Source organism: Acromyrmex echinatior, chromosome 6 (genome assembly GCF_024713525.1).
Source record: "Acromyrmex echinatior isolate Ae372 chromosome 6, ASM2471352v2, whole genome shotgun sequence".
Classification (NCBI taxonomy): Eukaryota; Metazoa; Arthropoda; class Insecta; order Hymenoptera; family Formicidae; genus Acromyrmex; species Acromyrmex echinatior.
In genome coordinates, this window is record NC_141857.1 from 2685634 (window position 1) to 2710000 (window position 24367).

General features: G+C 35.9%; 1 protein-coding gene and 1 long non-coding RNA gene across 6 annotated transcripts in view; one reads left to right on the plus strand and one right to left on the minus strand.

Annotated features, from left to right (window-relative positions):
- LOC147909268 (uncharacterized) overlaps positions 1–24367 on the minus strand; it is a 98854-nt gene that overhangs the window by 1526 nt on the left and 72961 nt on the right. The window lies entirely within an intron of this gene.
- LOC105145394 (monocarboxylate transporter 9) overlaps positions 515–24367 on the plus strand; it is a 26871-nt gene continuing 3018 nt past the window's right edge. Inside the window, exons 1-10 of one of the 4 annotated variants that reach the window (XM_011054892.2) lie at positions 515–1357; positions 21075–21378; positions 21757–21900; positions 21985–22190; positions 22314–22542; positions 22848–23305; positions 23443–23671; positions 23757–23932; positions 24011–24233; positions 24344–24367. The exon at positions 24344–24367 is cut by the window's right edge and continues 224 nt beyond it. In XM_011054892.2, coding sequence (XP_011053194.1) covers positions 1259–1357; positions 21075–21378; positions 21757–21900; positions 21985–22190; positions 22314–22542; positions 22848–23305; positions 23443–23671; positions 23757–23932; positions 24011–24233; positions 24344–24367 — 2092 coding nt within the window. In that variant the 5' untranslated portion in view covers positions 515–1258. Of the gene's footprint in view, positions 1358–4119; positions 4153–15060; positions 15565–21074; positions 21379–21756; positions 21901–21984; positions 22191–22313; positions 22543–22847; positions 23306–23442; positions 23672–23756; positions 23933–24010; positions 24234–24343 lie in introns of those variants that run through there. The other 3 variants (XM_011054893.2, XM_011054895.2, XM_011054894.2) reach the window with 3 other exon arrangements.

Sequence of the window (24367 nt, forward strand, 5' to 3'; positions counted from 1 at the left end):
TCGCGTCGTCGCGTCCAGGGATTGGTGCACGCGACGGCGCGGCGGAGGGCACGCGCGCCGCGTCGGGACGTTGGGCGTCCGACGTCGTGCAAGCCATACGGCAGGCAGAGGCCAAGCAGGACCTAGGACAGGCGACGGCCGGGTGGTCGTTTTATTGATCCTGGGGCGCCGCGGCGCTACCCACTCGCGGCGGGGTAGAGCCTGCTGGCGAGAGGAAATTTCTTCTGCCCGGCGAGGGGGAGACCTCTCTTTTCCGGCCTTTCTCTTTTTTACCTCCGCGTAGTCCAAAATCCCGACTTCTCCCCCATTATCGCCGATACCTTACCGCCCCGCGCGCGTAATCGCGCCTCGCGAGTTCTTTCCTCCTCGCGGTGCAACCCGGAGCCGGCCGGTGGGTGTGTGCGACAAGTCGTGTGGTCGTCGTCCTCGTCGAGACGTCGGTACCAACGTTTCTTGGTAGCGCTCAGGAAAAACGGGCGCGATCGATCGTCGTGGGAGGCGGACACACCGGTGAACCAGTGACCCAAGAGACTAAGAGGCAAAGTTTTTCCTCGTGAAATAGCCACGCCGGTAGGGTATCGTAAACGTGATCGAAGAGCTTTTAGTAACTTTCTAGAATCTATAAAGAATTTACGAAGAATCTGTGCTGCGATAACAACAAACTATTATCATTATTTTCGAGGAAGGTTGAAAGAAATTTCGAAGATAGGAAGACAATTGGTGGTCATATGTTTTACACTATTGTCGAAGCCAGCGCAGGCCAGTCGAGATATCGACGAGGTCGGCCTGATTCGATGTCACTCCAGAAGCCATTCTCAAACGTTGCCGTGCAAATAGTGACAGATAAGTGCTCGTCCGTAAGTACTTCGAATTATCACGATGATAATGAGAAACGCAGGATCGCCTAAAACTTGTCGCCGCCGGATTTGCAAGCGTTAAGCTCTCAAACACCGGTGGACGACAATCTCTCGAAGAGTGCAAGAGAAAGAAGAGGGACAAGCGCGTGTTTCGCACGTTTCGATCGTCTTCGCACGATCGATTCTCTCGATCGTTCCTTGCGAGGCAAATGGACGTAGACGTGACCGAGGAAGCTGACTTCCGTAGGGTTCCTGTCCGGCTGATGCCGATGGAGGCATCGTAAGCCATCGGTGGAAGGGCTGCGCCGATCTGAGAAATCGGTCGATCGGTCGGTCAGGTGTCACCGGCGCCTCGGTTTCGACGGAAGTCGGGCCCCGTCCCTCGTCCAGGAGGCGCTGAAATGGGCCCCGCCACCAGCCGCGAGCAAATCGGCGAGCAGATTGGCGATGACTACGGCCTGCAGATACATCCAAATCCCACGATCGTGGCGAATAATGTCGTAAGTGCTCTGTTTTAAGCTTCCATTTGCCTTTGATTTTTTTTGTTTGTTTTCTTTCCTTTTCTTTCAAGACAATAGGGAATTTTTACAATACCGTTTATTCAGTGAACGTTAAGGTCAGGTTAACTTCTTCTTAAAAACTAATGAAGAAAAAGATAATTGACTTTAGCATTCACCGTATCTGGATCTTCACATTATTGTAAAAACTCCATAATATTCTGATTCTCCTAGATAAGATAAAGAATATCTTTATCTTTTCTTATTCTTTTTATTATGATTTTGAACGAAATGAATTTTGTTGAAATATTTAAAAATTCAATTAGATATAGGAAATAATTTTGTATCGTTGGATCATTGGTAATAATAGAAAACTGGAACACTTAAATGACAATGCTGCAAAAAGTTTTAATATTCTAACAACCAGTTTACATAATGATAATGATTTTCTACATAATGATTCTACATAATGATTTTGATGATTCAAACAAAATTTCTTTTCAGATCCATATTCAGCTAAATTTCTAAATATTTTAGCAAAACTGTTCTTTCTGAAGAAAAGCTTTTTTCCGTGACTATCGATAGACAGCTATAGATACACTCTGTTGTATACGATTTTGTAATGCTATTCTATTTACGAGTCGTAAATAGAATAAATTTCTGTTATTTTTATTGCGGTTTACGTTGTATCGGTAATCTGGTATTGTAAAACTGTAATATGAGAGTTGCAGAAAGATTATATTTATTAAACTCTAAAAATATATTTATTAAGAGTATTTGATTTTGTTCAATTTGTTCAAATCCATATAGATAAAAATTAATAAAATACGATGCTGCATCGGCTTTAGCTACAGCAGATTAACAAAAAATAGTCCAGTAGTACATTTCTATTCTTTATTTTATTTTAACATACATATAATCCTGATTCATTATTTTAATCAGCGTAAAATAACGATCCAATATTAATTAATGCGGCAGGATCGATTATTCCCTTAAAACTTTGCTTGTTTCTAGGAAATTAAATTTGTTTTAAGTCTTTGCAATTTATATAAGCCTAGAAAATTTAAATGATATTTTTATCTGTTGCTTCACTTCATGAAAAATTCAATTTTCGTAGTCTCAAGTCAAGTATATTTTTAGCAATGCCTTCACACAGATCATTTTTATTATTCATACCGTCGATTATTAAGATATATGGATTAAACTCCAAAAGTATATGTGAAACAATTATATTCAACATAAATAATATTCGCGTTTCTTGCAAGCTTTCAACGAGAATGGGAATCATTTGATTCCTGCAAACACGTTGCGGTAATATCGCATTAGATATCGTTATCGCGGTTAACGTCGGTACGTATCGCGTTAAAGTCGGCATTACCGTGTGCAATAATTAAAATAATATATGTATAGAAGTTCCGCGGGTAGCTCGAATCATGCACATATATAGATCGTGACGAAGAACACTTTCAATTTTCTCCCTTGTTAATCTCATCGGACGAAACTCGCTCCTTCGAAACTATTACGTCATCGCTCATCGTGATTTAATTCGATGCGAACTATTAATTCGTGCCTCTTGCAGCACTTCGAAATTTGGCACGTTTCGACAGCATTGCGACACGATTCAAATCGACATGCAGGTGAAACACGGCATTGCGTGAAATAGCCTACAGGACGCCTCGTTTTCTCTCTTTTCATGCATTATTCTTCAATGCATAGATTTCTTGGCAGATTTCCAATCGATTTTTACTCAACAAAAATGTAGTTGGATGTCATTGTCTATATTTAGACATCTTATCTTTCAATGCTAAATCTCTTTGTAACAGAAGAAGCACGTCGATTTCGTTTCGGTCGAAGAATCCGTGAATGAAGTTTCTGACGTATTCTGACATCCTGACGTACATCTGTTCTATATATTACGTTTTTTACAATCAAAGTCATTAGTTAGCGTACTGGTTCTAGGTATTACCGTAATTATTCGCACGTGGCGACTAGATAATCTCGCACGTTATAATAATTCGAGAAGAAGAAAGAGAGAAAGAGAGAGACAGATCGTTGCTCGGGAAATCGATTTTGAGGACGCTCTAAATAAATTATATCATGCAGAACTTTGTACTCGTCGCCAACTATGGCTCAACTGCTTTGTTCATGAACGCATACCGGTGAATAACGCCGGTCGCGTTTAGACGAGCGACAGGGCGAAAGAGTGCGGGAGGGCGCGACAGAGAGGGAAGCAAAAGAGAGAGAGCAAGAGAGAGAGAGAGAGAGAGAGAGAGAGGGAGAGAGAGAGAGAGAGAAAGAGAAAGAGAATGACTGAGATCGCGAGCGCAGGGAAGAGCGGAAAGCACCGGGTATACGTGCCGGAGCAAAACGCGACGACGCGACGACGGGGACCTGGAGATGAGGAACGGGACGAGAGCGCGGCGAGATGCGAAGTTTCCGAGGAGAATGGTGGGGAATCGGATGGACGTGCGTTGCGTGTGTCCGCGCCGATTAAGTCGGCCGGTGGTTGAGCGGAACGCGAGACGAGCGCATTTTCTATCGTTCATACGCGCGTGTCGCGTTCGCGTTTCGCGCCGAGTTAGCTCTCCTCCGAAGGATTACCGTCTCCTTCTCCTCTTTTCCTTCTCTCTCCTTCGTGTGTCGCCGGCGAGTCAGGTGCCGCGGATCCGCGCTTTCCCGCCGCTTCCCGCACGTCTCATCCTCGCCGTCAACTCGCGCAGTCGCTTGCGCGCGAGGGTGCATTCGCCTCCAACCGAGAGGGCAGATCCGCCACCCTCGCGATGTCGCCTAAAAATAAGGTAAGTGTAACTCCTTAAGATAAGGTCGCGCGTAGCGGCCTTGAAAGATCGATGACTTAACGTCACTCGAGAAAGGCAATCCTTGAGTAATATTATGTAATTCCGTATATATCAGTAATGTCAATTATAACGTATAAAATAATCATAGATATTATTTTCAAGCGATATTATATTATATAATCTCAGGCATGTCAGAATATATGTTAAATAATTATAACATAATAAAAAAATTATATTATTTTTAAAGTAATTAGACGTTGAAACTGATATATATATATGATAATATGATTGTTGTATTTCCGTTCTCATTATTATATTTGAGGAATGAGGTCGTTCTCGATAACAAAATCCGAATTCGATCACGTGAAATTCTATGAGCTTTCAGATATGCATTGAAATATTATTAACGTAATAGAAAGTACTAAGATATTTTTATATTTATAATTATACATATTTTTAATTTATATTAATTTTGTATTTTATATTTATTTTTCTTTCAACGTTTATTAATATCAATTGCTCAAAAGTATTCACAATAATATAGGTATAAGTATTCGCGATGAATAGCGAAGAAATGACTTTGTTTATTGTGTAAAATTTCTAACGTTATGCATAGTAAGATCTCGCAGTATCGTTTCTCTCTTTTCAAAGGATATGTTGAGTTTCGTGAAGATATCCCACATGGTCGACGTGTTTAACGAGCGTGATCTCGCGCCTCCGCAGCGTTAGCAGGAATTTGAATCAGACCGATAGCGAAGCAACGGCATATGATTACTTTGTGGGCGTAATTTTTCAACTTTCCGTTTCTTTCTCCCATTGTAATTGACATGCGACATGCGTCGCATTAATGCGACGGCAAATAAGGATGTATGTGTCACATCAAAAACGATACTAAAAATATAAAAATTTTATAATTTGTTCTATTATTTCGTCCAAATATTTGTGAAAAGTTTGAGAATAATTCTCTTTCAATATTTCTTTTTTAAAACTTATTTAATTTTTTCGTTTGATCATTATGTAAAATCGCGTTTTGTAGTATTTATTTACGAATTTGATGAGGAAATAACATTAAAAAGAAATCAAATTTTATACATATAAAATACTATTATATTAATGAAATAATAATAAATATTCATATAAAAGTTTATTTAGAATCATTTACTTAAAAAGTTATTGACCTAAAACTGCAGAGAGAGCGAAATATGATTATTTTACATAAAACCATAAGCTAAATTATTTGTCGTTTTGTAGCAGTTGGTTTCAAAGTATATTCATAAGCTAAAATCATCAAAATTTTTTGAATAATATTAACTTTTTTATGATTGACTAATATTTTTTGCTTATTGTATAAAACATCCTTAATGTCGAAATGCGAATCGTTTTTCTGTCAGTAAGACTGTCTCTAAGCGTAGATTTCTATTTTCTATACGTTTTACGTTAATATTCAAAAAGATATATATATATATATATATATATATATAAAATCAATATTTTCTCAAAAAAAGTTTGCAGAAGGACATTCATTATAATTCCTTATTTGTAAAAATTATTAATGGATTTGAATATCACAAGTAAATTTTGAACAAATAAATTTCAAATTAAATTTCCTTGTCGTTGATTCGACATTGTGCTCGTTTATTATTTGCGATCGTATTGTTTTACGGCGACTCAACATTTCGCTATATGATTCATTCGTCGAACAGATATGCATTTCCAGACGATTTACGCACTGTTGTTAATGGAGAGGACAAATTACGCGAATAGTAACGGCAAGGAAAATCAATTGTGTGTAAAAAAATTAATATTCGGGATTTACATTTCCAAGATAATTTTCCGTTCCTGGGATCATTGAATTTATTGATTCTAAGAATTTAAAGAAATGTTAAATACGATAATTATACTTGCCGTTCCATTACTTGATTATCTGAAATGGAACGAGACTTTCTGGGAAAAGAGAATCACATAATAATATGTGTCTGAATGACCTTTTAACAAATTGTCGGTACTTCATTATGTCGTACAATTTACGTGATTCACATTGTATTTTTCGCACTTCGTTGTCTTTTTAGCATTTATCTTTTTAATCAATCTTCTCAAGGTAAATAGCAAAAATGTGCGCAACATGAACAGTCTCATGGAAAGAATAGTTTTGTTGAATCTAAAAATTTAGCTATAGATATAGATCTGAAATAAATTTTGTTGGATTATCAAAATAATTATATAGGACACTCATACCGACTACTAGAATGTCAAAATTTTTTATAACATTGCTTATCATGCTTGAATTTTCTATACAATATTTTGATGGATTAACAAAATTATATTCAGATCTGTATCTGGTTAATTTTTTAGGAATTTCAGCAAAACTATTCTTGCGCAAAAAGTGTAAGTGAAAGTGCATTGTAAACTGGTTGACGAACAAATTGATAATATGACATCGCGTACTAACAAAACATGATATTGCATCCCGGATGATGATACACTACATCGTTTCCGCAAATATGTTTCTCTTTCTCTCTCTCCCTCTCCCCCTCCTCTCCCTCTCTCTCGCTATAATTTCTAAAAGTGTTACATTAAATATATTTATAAATCTTGTATTAAAAAATTCTTCGATTCAAAAATTGCAAAAGACCGAGAGACCATCATTTCATCTTTCAAGCTAAAAATGACTTCCATCGCGCGACGGTTTATAACGCACTCGTGATTTGAAGGAGATCAAGATCTACTTCTATATGTGCGAGTTTCTTATCTTTTGAGTGTTTATTGAACCCGTTATCGTCCTTTTATCGATGTCGAACACACCTCGGATCCACGATTGTCCAACTAGCAGATATTAAATCGCGTTTCTGTCAGAGATTATTTTTCGTCGATTAAATTCTCTATCACGTCAATAACTTCATGGACGATACGTTACTAATTACGTAAAAGAAATCTGTGATAAATCAGCAAAGTTATCATTATATTATTTGTGCGTAATAAAAGTTAAGTGATTGAAAAAAGTGATTAAAAAGATTCTTATCATTGAAAAAATATCTCGGTACCAGATCTAGTTTGTATAGTTTGCAATCTAATTTAATTTAATTTTAATTGCTAAAAGTTTTCTTTCACTCTCCTGACAAACTTTTGCTGTACGATACACGCTCGTATCCGCGATGACTGCGTCGAATACACTCGCGGTCATTTGCGTCTGAGAATGTAGCGCGGAAGCGTGACGGACTTCGCTATCAGGCGATGGTACAAACCAGTAAGGTTGGAGTAATTAGAGCGCATGCACAAACAATACTAAATGTGACTCATCGAACGCGTCCGAGAACGTTGCTCTCACCCTTTGGGCCGCGTTTAAATTCCTAAACGCGATTCATAATTGCAAATTATACGCGAGAACGACAGCGATCAGCTCGCAATTAAATGAACTCGTGCTGAAAACAACATGAGAATAGTCAATACATCGCGTTCGATAATTCAAGCTTTCGTTTATCATTTGCGACAGCCACTTTAATTTTTATCGTACGTTGCAAACAAATTACCAAGCTGATAAACAAGCCGCGTAAATGAATACACTTTAAAGCTGTTTGGTTGAAATCGTCTATCTCCTTCGCGAAATATTTGAGCTTTGTAGTACAAATACATGATTATCACGATCTAATCAGAGATTATTTTCCTCAAACGCGAAAAATAATGTCAAGACTTCAATTAAGTGATTTAAATCAACTAATTTATGATTGAGATAACTAATCGAATTATGTTGAATAAGTAAAAACATTTTCAATTTATATATAAAAGGATTCCTAAATAAAAAATTTATTTTTAAAGCACAGATTTCATTGCAGATTAAAAAATTTTTAGAATTGTGAAATTTACGAGATTAATTCTGTAACGTAATTTGTAAATTTGTAAAAATAAAATTTGAATTTCATTTTCCGAGTTTTTTTATATTAAAGTATATTAAAAATAAATTAATCAATACAAAGACTCTTGACGTCAAATTAACAATATAAATAATAGAAAGGGCATGTAAAAGTCAGTTATAAAGTCTGTACAAATAAATATAACAAATAAAAAAAATTAAGAAATAGAAAAATCGATTGTAATTAAATTAAAATTGAAACAATGATCATAACATAACATGTTTCGGCTGCTAGTTTGAGCCATCTTCAGCAAATATATTAATTTAAGATTCGAGAATAATCATAATGTTGCAAATCATTTCTTGCAGGCTTGTAAAACTTCCTCAATGCGCGTAAATAATCGTTAATAATACGTCAATAAATTTTCCTGGAAAATTTCAATCAACCATTAACGCGGTACTGAAGTGAAACGGATTTACCGTAACAGAGGCACGCCCGTTTGTTTATTCACGCTGCATTCAGACCGCCGCACGACTTTGCCAGGAAACTTTTCCGGGAGATGAGAAGCAGATGGTATTTTCATGCGTCCGTGCCTTCGACTCTAATTGTCGCTGGTTATTATCTAATTAATTCATAAGCGTCATCAGCCGCGCGAGCATTGCGCCGCACGATCGCAGTGTTTCGCGTGACTGGAACTCGCGGCCGCGTTCGGGCTAACTTTTGACATTGTCTTTGGATTATTTCGTTTGTACGAGATTCGCCAGCGATCGCCGATGTGAGCGTTCTCTCGCCGTGTTTCTCGCCACGGTGGGCAGCCCGAAAGAAATGAATCTATCGAGTCACGATATACGCGCTATGGCTGATTCGGCGGATGAACGTCTCGACTGTTTCGTTGTAAGTTCTATCTCTTTGATTCGATCGAAGACCTCACAATTAGATGGGCGGCCTTAAGGCTTTGTTCTAACCGCGCGTAAAAGCGAGACTCTTTACTTGTCGTCGTTCTCCAGCCTTTCAATTCTCGGAATCACAAGTTAATACAGGGGGATTCGAAAATAATAATTCCTTAAGAGTTTTCGAACACTGAGATTGCTTCGTAAAATAAATTTCTGGTTCTATCAAGTTTCAATTATCCATCTATTCCAAGTACACCTTAAGCCCCTTCTAATTGAAAGTTCGCAATATTTAATGCTAGTTAATGGTTATTGTACGTGACAATATCCCACGATAAATTGTAATGAATCACCCATTGGCCGAAGCAAAAATAAATGCGTCAAACATTCCTTTAAAATTAATCCCCATTCAAATATTCTCATAAAATTTGATTGGAAGTTGCTACTTTCTCTGTCACAAACAAATTTATTCCTAAGATTGATATTTTCATAGCAATGAAGCGCATGCTCCAAAGAATTCTGACGCGCGAGATGACTTAATTCTCTAAATATCGCTTAAATTGCGTGACACGGTTTAATTACGGCGAAGCAGGCGATCGTATCTGAACGCAAAAATAATCCAATATTAAAAAACAGAAAGTATTATTATTCGGTATGTGTGGTAGATGGATACATATTTACACATTTTCTAGAATTTATTCTTTTAAAGTAATGAGATTATGAGCTTACGTTAAAGTTATTGGAAATCGCAAAATTTTTTTCGTTCTTGATATAGATTAATGTATTTTATTTTTAAATATAAAAACTGTATGTATTGAAATATTCAAAAAATTAGTAAAATATATGTATATATGGCAAAAACGATTTAGCTGAAGCATCTAAAAATTTAGATAGATACAGATTTAAAAATTATTTTATCAAACAATAAAAATAATAAAAATAATTATATTTTATATTTAAAATGATTATGTAGAAATCTCAAGCACAAGCTGCAAAAAATTTTGACATTCTAATAACCAGTTTAAGCATCCTATATTTTATAAGTCCAATAATATTATACATATTTTCAAATCTATATTTGAAAATAATATCTAAATTTTTAGTAAAATTGTTCCTCCCGTATGTATAAGTTAATACGATGAACTTTCATTAATATGTATACTGAGAAAAAAAAATATATATCCTAAATTTCAATAAATATTTATTTGAATCAATAAATATTTATTAGTATCAACTAAATATTCATTAAACATAAAAATATATTCATTTGATATAAAAAATATTAATTTGATTTAATAATCACTTCTTTTTATAAGTAAATATTTATTTATTGTAAGTAAATCTTCAGTTGGCAATATTCGAAGAGATATTTATTTAAATTTAGGCTATTTTTTTCATAGTGTATGGTAAAAAAATTAATAGGTCGCGTCAAATTTCTTTATCAAGGGAAAAAAGATCGCAAGTATTAAAAGTTTGCGCATCACTGTTTTACACTGAAAAAAAGATTGTCTGAATATGACATAGCATTTTTAATTGGTTGCAGCAGCTAATTTTTGATTGCGTTAGCCTATCCACAATATCAGTATAGGATTTTGATAGGCTAACACAATCAAAAATTAGCTGCTGCAGCCAGCTAAAAATGCTATGCCATATTTTATCATCTAATTCGCTGCAGTAGCCAATTTTTTTCTTTCAGTGTAAGACTTTCAATGTAAGGTAGAAACAGAAATTCGCAAGTTAGGGTTTCCAGACAAAACGAAACGTCCCTGAGGAATCTCCCTCTCCCTCGATGATTGACGCGGATGACGCGCGCTGGAAAATGTGACGCTGATCGCTCGAGTCCCTTGACGTTCATTTTGCCACGCAATTTCGTTCGAGTGGGGATGTACGCACGCAAACGAGAATGCAGCGTGTACATACATCGGTAGGTAAGCTTCGCACAGTGCCGCGCCTCGATGAAGATCTCGCGAACAACTATGCGAGTGAATCGCAACCCTGTTGACATGAGCGAACGATTCCGCTTGGAGGGTTGTCGCGTCGTAAGTGACGTGGCGACTTTGTGTGCGAAACTTTGCTCCAACACGCCTTGGCTCGCCTCAAAAGGTCGCAATAATGCACGCTACATTCAAATTGATCTCCATCAATTTGAATGTATAATTCCTATAGAAAACTATGTTTTAATCAACAACACGCGGAAGCGCGAGGTTCACTCCGACTTCCGGCCCGAGAAATCAATCCGCCGACGTCGATTTTGGATTTGCTCGAACGTCGTGAACGAAAACTCGCTCTCCCCTGCCATTCTCCTCCTGGCATTCTCCTTAACGCGTCACGGCGGAGAAGAAAGCGCGATCTCGATTTAGGAAACGTTACGCATGACGCGGAGAAGGACGAAGCCACGCTTTGTTCGCGGAAGTTCGACGAGCTTCGAGAGTCGCCGTTCTCGAAGTATAAATAGAATTCGTTGTGCTACGCCGCGGATATCCTCGATATAGTGCCACTCTGGACGTTCTTGACTGCGCGCAAAAAACTGTCAGTGTTGAAAGAACCCGAGATTCATCACCCGGTCATCACGAAAGGAACAGAAAAAAAAACAAATTATTAAACACGTAATTATTAAACACGTGGACGCATCGAGATCCACTTGGGATGAGCACTTTCGACTGTTCTACGCAGGAAGCTTAAGAAAGACGTATCAGAATTGTGCGAAAGTACAGGGAGCATTGAGGATCTGTCTTAAGTAAAGAAGCTGAGAAGTAGAGAGACAAAAACTGTATGACTGAACGTGACAATTTGGTGTTTTGTTGCTTTCCTTTTCTTTTGCAGCAATAGACACAATACAACGTATACGAAGAGGATGGTTTAGCTAAAGTATTTAAAAATTTAGCTAAATACAAATTTGAAAATAATTACTATAAAAATAATAAATAATTCTGTAGGATGCTCAAATTGATTGTTAAAATGTCAAAACTTTTTTGCAGCATTTAGTCATCATACTTGAGATTAAATTAATTTCTACGTAATTATTTTTGGATAATCCAACAAAATTAATTATTTTCAGATCTGTATCCAGCTAAATTTTTAGATACTTCAATGAAATCGTTCTTTTCGTGCAGCGGTCTCTGTTTTAAAGGTCAACAAGTATGTAATGATTCACTATGTTACATTGGATCCAATCCAATAGAGACACAGATTACACAATGTAGCACAGTGAATCATTACATCCTTATTGTTTGCCAATGTTAAACAGGGATGAAATGATGACTTTACCACATTATGTTACACTATACCTATTGCTGGAAAGTACTTATGGGGTGTTTTCTATTTGGTGACACAAATTGACACAACTGTCGTTCTATCTTTCTTACTTTCTGAATGTCAAGAAAGATAGAATGATATTTGTATCGACTTATGTCACTAAACAGAAAGCATCCACTGTGTCATCTGCGTCTCTTGCTAGAAAGCACTCTACAGTAAACGAGTCGATCGTATTATCTTCTTCTCAAGTCGCCAAGATGAACGTCATCGGACGACATCCGTGGGAAATGAGCATGATTCTTGATTCTCCACCAGTTGACCAGCTCTCTTCTGCGAAAGTGCGTCGAAGCAATTCCTTCGAAGAACGCTGTTACAACTTCATTCTGACATTCGAGTTTTGTTCGTGTTCCTGAAGATATCCCACAACGCAAATTCATCTTGTAGATTTAGCGGAGTTAACATCTTCATGACTTGAGACGAGTGTTCCATTAAGTCTGCTCTCGGCAAATACTTAGTCCTCGTCATTGGATCGATAGCTGCGGTGACGAAAACGAGAGAGAACGGGTTAAGTGTCCAACGGGTTCCCAAATGAAACGAGCGCAATTGATTTTGCTGACGTGCGGAGTTCGGCAACCCGCTGCGGGCACCTTGGACGGAAGCGGCGTACTATATACGTGACCAAACGTGACGAAGACAGGGACCAAACGCAATGTACATCGTGCGCACACGCATCTCTTGTCCGCGGCGCACGTGAGTCACTTAGCACGTGCACACGTCGACCAACATCGATTGAAGTTTCTTTTTTGCTGCCGAGAGAGACGGAACCAGTGTTGTTATTCTCAAACGAAGACAAATCACTGTAAATGTCTTTAGTGCAATTCAAATTAAATTACATCAATTTAAATTAACCCTCAAGTAGGCGCTTGGGGGCAGAGGTACTTTTTCTTCTTCTTTTTCTTTCCCCTAAGATGGACTTCGAATCCACCTAAAGAGGATCACAAGTTACGATATGAATAAAAGACAAATCGAACGATCCAGTGTTTCGTCTTCTCGTGAGAGGGAAACTTTAGAGCTATTTCGTAACAATTGCTGTGATTTTATGCGTTTACTTAAGGGCGTTGACTAAATTAATAAGTTTAGATTAATTAAATTAATTTCGTTTAAATTAAATTGATTTATTTAAAATATATAAATGTATTATTCCAATATTTGACTTTGATAGTGATGGCGGTGATAGTCGTTTCTTGTGTTTACAAGAAAATCTATGAAAATACCCCCCTCCGATTTTAATGCTTTGAATTGTTGTGTTTTCTAGACAAAAATAAGATATATATATTTTTTTTATGAAGGCCTAATCGCACTTTTAAGGAGTACAATATTTCTTTGAAGAAAATTGATTGCTGTCTTTTATATTCGCTTAAAAAAAATTAATTTTCTTCAAAGAGATGTTGCATTAAAAATGCGATTTTGTTCTTATAAAAAAATACATGTCCATTTTATATATTTTTGTCTAGAAAACAACGTATTTAAAGCTCATCAAAATCGGAGGGGGACACTTTCATTTCTTTATTAGTTAATTGATTCATATAAATCCCATTTTTAATCTTAATATTATAAATTAATTTAATTAATTTAAGGGGTTAGGCTCATCTGTAAATTTTCAAAAAACACATTTTTGGATTTTGATATTTTCTTAAAGTACATAATTTCAAAAATATTCTTTGAAAATTTCAAGTCAATCCAATAAAAGTTGATGGAATTATAAGAATTTTAAGGTTCATCGGTTTGGAGCAGATATAAAAAGCGTCGCATACACAAAGGCAGTCCCTTTTTATGGATGTGTGTATATTCTATGTCAATGTAAATAGATAAAATTACATGAAGCTGTAAACAAAATAATAATAGTCTTTTGGTCCTTCCAGAAAATATAGCAGAGAGAGAGGGGGGATAGAGGGGGAGGGGAGAATGGAGAAAGAGGGGGGGGGGGAGAGACACACTGGCAATATAGCAATTGCTGTCGAACAGTACACTCGAACTTAATTTGAAACTTTAAACGCGTTCTTCTCAAAACCGCATTTTCGAAATCGGTGACCAAATTATCTCGAGAATCGCTGCATCAATCAAAATGAAATTTTGCAGACTTACTTAATAATATAATAAAAATCTAATGCCTGATCGTGGCTTTTCATACATATAAATGTTTATTACATACATTAAACGAACATACATATAAACATTTATTTAAGACAGTTTTTTCAAGATTAAAAGAAAATTTCCAGAAATACATATTTTTTTTCGACCTCATAGGTGAGCTTAACCCCTTAAATAATATAAATAATTTAAATTTAATTACTTAATTTTATTACTTAATTTAATTACTTAATTTTAGTAAATTAATTAAATTAATTAAATTATTTATAAATTTCAAGAAGGAAATAATCTAATAGAAAATATCATTTCAAGGCAAAGAATTGGAGCGTGATACATTAAGAAAATTGTTAAATCGTAACGTCAAAATTCCTGGGACACATTTTTTCGATAGTGAGAGATAAGATTCTCAAATAGTTTTCAAATCAAATAAAGAATAATAATCGTTCAAACAAAAAGCAAGAAATAAAAAGGAATAAGATAGAAGGCCAAGTGTATCGAGAAAGTTGTCCGACGGAAAGTCGGAAGACAAATTCACTCGGATTCGACGAAATTAATCAAGGAACTTGCGTGAGGATCCCAAGAGGCACATTTCGCGAAAACTGCTGTGATCGGCGCATCGAGGGCATCGCAAATATCATCATCTTCGCTCGCAGGGCGCTCTCGTTGAATCAAAGAGGAGATCGAGGCGAGATCCCTCTCCAAGCCTCCCACTTCCACTGTCCACATCGTCGACGGGTTGCCGGGTATCGGCGCGGTGTGCGCTGCACACGATGGCAGTGCGCTAAGTGAGCGAGTGCGGACAACGACGCGAGCGCGATAGTACAGTACAGGTCGACATGGCAGCGGATTACGACGAGTGATCGGCCACGACGGGTGGATTGTGGCGGGCGGAGAAGGTGCGAGAGAACGTGGCGATAGACTAGGAAAAAGTCGCGGAAGGAACGTGGGTTTGCGATTTGAAGAAGAGTGCTCGACGAGATAAAGTCGCTCTTTCACGAGCGAAGAGAGCGGCCGTCGCGCCTCGCGCCGCGTCGCGTCGCGTCGCGTCGCGTCGAGCGCGCTCGAAAATAGAACGCGGTTGCGAGTGTGCGACCGCGAGCGAACGTACAAACAAGCGCAAAAGAGAAGAGAGAAGCGGACCACAAGGGGAAGAGCTAAGAGAGAGAGAGAAAGAGAGTGACTGACGGTTTAAGCCGGTCGTAGGAATGTCGCGAGTGTCGCTCAACAAGTCGCAGTACGGCTCACGTCGCGTCCGCAAAATCAGCTCGGTACGGTTTGTATGGTTTACATGTTAATTATGGAGAGCGAAAGCATGGCCGTGTGATCGTTCAGTTAAGTGTGAATCCGCGTACTATCTTCCTTCTTTCCTTTCTTCATACCTGTTATTTAGCCTCCGCTCCTCATCTGATTCGTTTTCTGACAAAATAGTCATACTTTCCAGTGAGAGGCACAATGAATTATTTCGTCTTTATTTAACAGGATGTAATAATTCACTGTATCGTACTCTGGTATTTCTTTTGTTAGAAAACGTCCTGTCTACCTGAGTGACCCTCGTCCAACTCAACAGTCAAAGTGTCAACATTAAATTAAGTACGATTTAAAAGACCTGAAGGACTAGCGAAACATCTGTTGCATCCCTTTAAAGAAAACGTCCTGTTAATTCTTTCGCGCCGTTCCGAACAGATGGATTTTATCGTGGAATGTTAGGTCTATCGTACGCTGGGTATCTACAGAAAATTCCCACGATACACGTTTCGTGTTCCAACTCGTTACTGAACGTTATTGATTTTTGCGTAACCGGACGTGCCAGTAATTCGCGGTGTAATTTGCGTGTCGGCCGCGCCGGAACAACGATCGCTATTTACGTGTCGTGTATATAATCATCGCGCTAGCGAAATGCATTTTGCATGGCTCCTCTGTCGAGCGATGGAAAGACGACACGTGACTCAGCCTTGACAATCGGGGCCGGTTGATCGGCGGGAGAATAAGCGCCAATAGTTGCACTTCTAGTACGCACGCACGTCTCGCGTACTTTGCATTACGACAGTGCGTAAATTGCACGTACGTGTCCACGCGCGCGAGTGTGTTAACGACGGTGTATGGTTAACAAGGCCGAACGAATCGCGAGGCGTAGCGCAGATTTTTCGCCGAGAGAGAAAGAGCGAAGCTTCGCGCCTTCCGTCGTCGGGTGGCGCGATCGGAATGACAGCGCGCGCGATCAGCTGATCAGCTGTGGCCTTCCTTTCGGCCGAGTCCAACTCTCATGTCAAACACGCGCGCGCGCTGCGTTTAAATTCGTCTTCGCGGCCGCGTGACACGGCGAGGTCGTTGATCCAAATTCATTAGAGTTGGGGGCTCCGTGCCTCGCGGTGAGATGTGAAGAAGCGCGCATGCAGATGAGACCGCGATGATGATCTGATCGAGAAAGGAAATTAACATTTTGCACAATTTTCCAAGCGCAAAATATCCCGCGAATAACTTTATTACACTGAAAATAAAATAGTTCATTTGACTAAATTAATTTAATTTGTCTTTATTTTCGAAGAATTAATGTATTTAAATCAATCGTACATTGCATTTAATAATGAATGTGTGTGTGTGTATATGTATATATATATATATATATATATATATATATATATAAAATATTTAAATTAAGAGTATATAAAAACATAACCATACGTTTTAATCCCTATCGGGTCATTCTCAGTGTACAATTTCATAAAACTAAACAAACTTGCGATTTAATCGACATCGATATAACAGTTTTTTTATCACATATTCCTATTCGAAATTTTTGCGATATTAAAGGCGATTTTACTATTCCTCCTCGAATATTTTATGTATATTCCATATCCCTGATGTTGTTCTTCCTTCTCCATATTCTTCGATTATTGCAGACAGTAACGCAATTCAAATTCACCCATTGCAATTTCAAAACTAAAAGCATTCTCAATATGTAAATTAAAATAACCATTGACTAATATTATATAATTTGATCTTATTGTATAACTTAAACCAATCTAAATATAAATTATTTGTACCTTTAATTGATCAGTATTTCCAAATTGCAATAAGTTCACAATCACCGAAATATTAAAACAGAATAATTATATCAAGTACGTTATTTTCAAACAATTTAACAAACAATGATTACGAACAAGAGACAAAGATATTGTGTTGAAGAATATGTAGTGGGGGAACATGTGTAGTAATAGAAAGAAAAGAAGGAGAATTAATTAGAAAGGCATTACATTTCACTTAAATACATACATTTTCCAATGAAAGAAATAAAGATAAATTTAGTCAAGCAATTCAGTCAATAAAGAACGATTTTTTTCTCAGTAACGATAAAACACGACTGAAATTATACGAAATCTATACGAAATTGCAAATTGAAATTATACACATGTTCATATATCGAATGATACATCGAAAGAAGATTTTGCTGAAATAGCTAAAAGTTTAATTAAATACAATCTGAAAGTATTTTTGGTTCATTCTGATATTTGTATAAAAAACAGCACGATGAGAATGCTGCAAAAATTTTTCATTATTATTCTAACAATTAGTTTAAGCATGCTATGTAATTACTTTGATAGTCTAACAAAAGAGGAAAATTATCAGATTTTAGCTTAAACGAGGACATCTTTCTTTATGCATTTTTTAATATTTTTTTATGCATTGAATCATTTGCAAATTAAATGAAATGATTATTTCAAGCTAATGGAAATAAAATCTAATGGAAATATGTTGGAAATCGCATTAAAAAGTAGCACAATTTCGTTAAAATCTGATCTTTAATTTAATAGCAATGAAAACAATCTAACTTTAACTTAAGAAAATATATCAAATTTAAACTTACAACTAGTTTATTATTTATTAAACATATATTAATATGTTGTTTATTTCGAAATTAATCACAGAAATGAATGAATTGATTTACATTTTGACGTACATAGTAGCTAAAAATAACAAAAGATTACTTAACACAAATTATTGGATTACAAGTTATTGGATTGCTCTTTTGAGATGTAACAGTATATGAAAATGTATATCATACAAAGCAATTAAAATTATACAGAATCCATAGAATAACCGCAATTGAAAAATTATACAAATTATATTTTATTAAAATATATTCTATATAATTATATAAAATAATATTATTTATTCGAATATTATTATTAATGACTGAAACTTCCTTTTGTCTTCTTTGCTTGTGAAATAATTAACATTTGGACACTTTGCTTTCTCATTGATTCTCGTGGCTCAATAAGCTTGTGTAATTATTATAGAAACATTTGCGGGCATTAAAACGTTGTTGATTAGCCGCATTGCGTGGGCGCAGCTCGATATTTCTCCTTCTCGATTAGTACGGTATTAATACATCGATATTAATAAGCTGTTTTTTTTTCCATTAAAGTTCAACATAATCACATGTAGTTACGGAATTAAATACCCAATGAATTATTCGGGAGTATTAACTAATTTGCAATAATATTAAATAAATAAAATATTAATGAAAATAACATTAACTGATTAAATCAATATTTTTGTGAATATCAATAGCTTCAAATCGACAATCTCTATTCGTAAAAAAACTCAACTAGAATTTCAAATGTAGAGAATCGTTTTATATTTTTAGATTACGTTTTCCATTATACGTAGAAAAATCCATCCTCTCTCTATAATTTAAAGTATTGTTTTTCATATAACGAGTTGCACGTTAATGATATACTAGTAAAGGTAATTGCATCTCTGCAAAACGCGGCTTGGATCGCAAACAACAGTTCTTTATCGATTCGATCTTGGCGTTGCATTCTACATGAGCGACGTATATCACCTTGGCCAGATGCAGCCTTAGAAACTGATTAAGTCACAGTTAGCTATTTAATATCTATGCTGGCGTTTGCGTTATGAGATCATCCCAATGCGCGCGTTCTGTTCTCGCGTTACACTCTGCGATTAACAAAATCGCCGAGTTGTGGCGTACTGTTTTGCATATGCGCGAATTCTTTAATTTCTTCTCCTGTTGTGCACGTGTGATAATCTCATTTGTTCCTAGTGTTTCCAACATTATTTCTTTCGCGGGAAAAAATGTTTCTATACGCGAGAGGCAGAAAATAATACAAAATTCGAAAATTTTATAAATAGGTTTCCAATTTATTTACTTATAATTGTTTAAAAGATAAAAAATAATTTTTTAAAAGCAATTATAAAGACAATTGAAAACATGGGACTAATTTATTGTTATTTCAAATTAAATTATATTAATGTATCAACTTAATTTTTGATGTATAAAAAATTAATTTTTATCATTGATACGAATAATTTTTATTAAAAAAAAAAAACAATTTTGTTTGAATCTAATACAAGTATATTCTGATTTTGCTAATTTTAAGATATTTATTATTAATGTTAGTATCTTTTAAAATATATAAAGAAGATATTGTATTTGTCGTGATTTATTAAATAATGAGAAGTCTAATCGACTATATTTCGTAAATCAATGAATTAGAGAATGAGTATTTATGCACCAACACGAAAGCTTTTTCTTCGAACATTCAAGGTGAACAACAAATCTCATTCAAGGCGAATGCAACGTGTTTGTACCACGCGAGATACAATATATCTCTCAATTACGTGTTTGCTGGTTTATCTATGAAACTGTTAAAAGTATGTACGATCCAAAGTATACGCTATCATGTAATTATTCACGCTAAATCACAATCACAAAGTAAAAAAATTTGTTTACTTTCGTCGTGATGCATAAGTCGACGTTGTAATTGCCATATTTTAGCAATATACAGTGTTTGGAAAATCAACATTAATACTTCGGAAAGTAATTTGGAACCCAAAAAGAAGGAAAAAAGCTATATAAACATAGATCTAAAAATACGTCGTTTTCGAGTTATAATCACTTTTATGTTAAAAAATTGAAAGTTATTTTTCATAATTACAATCATAATTTATTTCATAGTGTTTCAACATAAATAATACACGTTTTATTTTTAAATTTTTTTACTTTTTATTTTTTAATTTTTCGATATTTGTAAATACGATTATTGTATTATTTTTAGATAAACATAAACAGATATTTAAATAGAAATTAAATAAAATGTTCAAAATGACTATCTTCAGCACGAATGCAGGCCCTTATTCTTTTATCAAAGGAATTTTGATCTATTTTATTGAAAAACATTTGGACTCTTCTTTCTTTGAATGCAGGGATTGTCTTAAGTCAATATTATTGGGCACATTTCTGTAAATTATTGACTTTACGTGACCCTAAATAAAAATCAAATGAATTCATATCTGATAATCTTGGGACCAGGCAACTGAACTTCCACGTCCTATCTCTCTAGTCATAATTTCAATTTTTTTAACATAAAAGTGCTTATAACTCGGAAACGACTGATTTCCGGACCTATGTTTATATAGCTTTTTTTCCTTCTTTTTGAGTCCCGAATCTCACTTCCCGAAGTATTGACGCCTATTTTCTGGACATCATGTATATGCAAGCTATGTATGTATATTGCTAAAATTATGAATAAGAAACAAGCATTTCACATTTGAAATGTCTTTTCTCTCAGACATTCTTCTTCTACGCGCTATATAATATAATTATTTTCGAACGAATATCATTCCTTAGATAAAACTTTATGAACAGGATTCTTTTACTTTACAATGTATTATACAATATATCATTCTTATATCATACCATTTGTTGAAAATAACACTGATTATCATTGCATGCGTTATATTTTTCTTCCAGACGGAGAGCGAATACTCAGTAGAAGAACAAGCGAGATTAACGGGCACTGATGGACCAGGTGGCGATGAAGCTTCGCCTGAGGATGAGGGAGGTTCGCTCTGCGAGTACCACGACATACCACCACCACCGGATGGCGGATATGGTTGGGTGGTGGTATTCGCATCATTCATGTGTAACATGATAGTAGACGGCATTGCCTATACGTTCGGCGTTTTTCTGGGAGAATTTGTCAAGTATTTTGGGGAAGGAAAGGGCAAGACTGCCTGGGTTGGCTCATTGTTGTCTGGAATGTACCTCAGCGCTGGTAAGAAATGCCTTTCAAATTTCGCTATCTGAACTTTAAAATCTAGGATACGCCATCACCGTCGAAAAATATTGCAATGACATAATCTCCTTCGTAGGAAAAAAAATTAATTTTTCCTTAGCAAAAATTTTATTATACTAAAAATTTAATAGCGAAGTTCGAAACGAACCATATTTTTTGGATAAAATCCTCAAGTATAAGTTTTATCTTAATGAAAGAAGATTAGATTGTGATCTTATTGTAACGCTTTCGATAAAGTTCATACTAAATATAGTCATTAAAAATATACTAATTAAATATTATTCTTAAAACAACTTCTAGTGTCGTATTATTTATAGCTGTACATATACGTTATATGTTAAATTTTCCTCGTCATAGGCCCCATTGTCAGTGCTTTAACGAATAAATATGGCTGTAGAGCAGTGTGTATGGCAGGAAGTTTCTTAGGCGCCGCCGCATTTGTACTTTCGACGTTTTCAAGCAGTGTAAATATGCTTATGATGACTTATGGTATTATGGGAGGTACGTAATGATCCACTTTAAACAGCGTTCTTTGTATTTTGTCAATTCTCTTCATTCTTCACGTATCTACAATTGTTCTTTTAGGTATTGGATTTGGTTTGATATATCTACCCGCAGTAGTTTGTGTAGGCTATTACTTTGAAACCAAGAGATCCCTAGCTACTGGCATCGCTGTGTGCGGATCGGGATTTGGTACGTTCGCGTTCGCGCCTCTTGCAACTATGTTGCTGGAGGCGTATAGCTGGAAGGGAGCAAATCTAATCCTGGCTGGCCTCATCTTAAATTGCGCAGTAAGTAAATAGTGAAATCACTCGCTGCTCCTCGCTGCTCCTTGTGCAGGGACATAACACAAAGCTTTAGATTAATCGAGATGACATCTCGTATATCTGATAAAAAAAATAGATGATTTTTAGGTATTCGGTGCCATGATGAGACCTCTGGAATATCCGAAAGCTTCCTCTGTTAAGCCGTTGCTGCAAAGAATGGCCGAAGAGAAGAGATTTCAAATGGAACGTGGTAGTATCGGTGGCTCCTACTTTATGGTGCAGTTACCGGACGGATCCATGGAAAAGAGGATGAAAATGCCCATTAATATTGATCCCGGTGTTCATTCCAGCTTCAATTTAGACCAATTAGTGCCTGGTAAGGAACTCTGACCATCAAATTTTATGTTTTGGTGGGACAGTGGAGTAAGTCGCAAAAATAATGGAAAACTGAATCGATCGTACATCTTAGTTACGTTGTCACATACTTTCTTAAAATAAAATAAAAATATTTTAATTGATTTCAAAATTTTTGAATTATTGAAAAATTCTTTTTCTAAAAGGAAAATTTTTTAATTGTTTCAAAATCAATATTTATGTCGTTTCCATAAGTACAGGCGCGTGAGCTTTCCAAGTAATCGAAATAATAATACAATACTTCATTGAATACCCGTAATATTAAAGGAACTCCTTTAACACCAGTTCCGACGGTGCCAACCCTTCCCACCATATCTGAAGTGAAGGTGCAAGAGCACTCATCTAGTGGACATACCAGTGATAGCGGCAGTATGGATTTAAAAAATATTTCCAACAAATCCAAGAGCAAGAAAAGTATCGATGAAACCAAAGACACGAAGGACGCGGAGAAGCCCGAGAACGAGTTTAATAAGACGATAATCCCTAGAAACGCGTCGCAGCCGGCTTTTACGACCCACGTTCAAGGTTTGCCTAAAAACGGCTCCGTGCCATTCTTTGACAGAATCCGTAAAACGAGTACCAGTGAACGCTACAAGCCTAGCCTTAGTGCAATAAAGAATTCTAGGACAACGCTTAATTCTAACGGAGATATCAGAAAGAGCTTGCATCTGAGACTTTCTACTAGCAGTATGTTGGGATCGCGAAATAATAATGCTGAGGTTGATGTAAGTCAGATATATTAACAGATTCATTTTTTTTTAATACAAAATGTCTTTATTATTCTTTCTAAACAAGTCATTTGCGTAAATATTTTTTAAATAATCTAATAACAAACATGTGCGTGTCTTTTTTCTTTTATTAGGATGGTGAGAGTATTACTTTTACTACCAGTAAAGCTAGTATCCAAAAAGAGAAACCAATGATTGTCCGTCCCTTATCGAGAAAGGATATTTTCTACAGTGGTAGCGTAGTCAATTTACCAGAATACCAAAGCCAGAAATCCCTTGCCAATTACCGTCAGAGTGTTGTATCTATTCCTAAATCTGTACGTGGTGATTTGAAAGACATCGATATCGAAAAAGCACAACAACGTATGTATACGTTCTTCATATATATATAAAACTTAAACAATATTATTAAAGGCCAGAAAAATAACATAAATTTTAATTTTTTTAGAATCTTTATGTCCTTGTTTGGTATTACCTGACTCGTTTAAGGAAGCTTTAGCGACAATGATGGATATATCCTTATTGAAAGATCCTGTTTTCCTTCTAATTGGTATTAGCAATGTGTTTGGTATGGCTGGACTGTATGTTCCTTTTGTATATCTGGTAGATGCCGCAGTCTTAGATGTATGTTATTTATCAATCTTTAGTATATCACTGAATTATGCAATATCATGATTCAATGAATATTATTCCTTTTTTAAGGGAATTGAAAGCAATTCTGCATCATTTTTATTATCTATTATTGGAATAACGAACACCATAGGTCGTGTGGCTTGTGGATATGTCGCCGACTTTCCGCAAGTCGATTCCTTATTGCTAAACAATATTTGCTTAATTATATCTACAATCGCAGTAGCCGCTACACCATTTTGTCATAGTTATGCCGCTTACATCATCATGAGCATATTTTTTGGGATAGCAATATGTAAGTATCTCAACTACGCAACTGTTAATTCATTATTTCAGTTGAAATTGTCGAGTATGAAAATTTATCTCATTTTGAATATTTTTATTATCTTATGATTTGGATTTTAGCTGGATATATCTCATTAACATCGA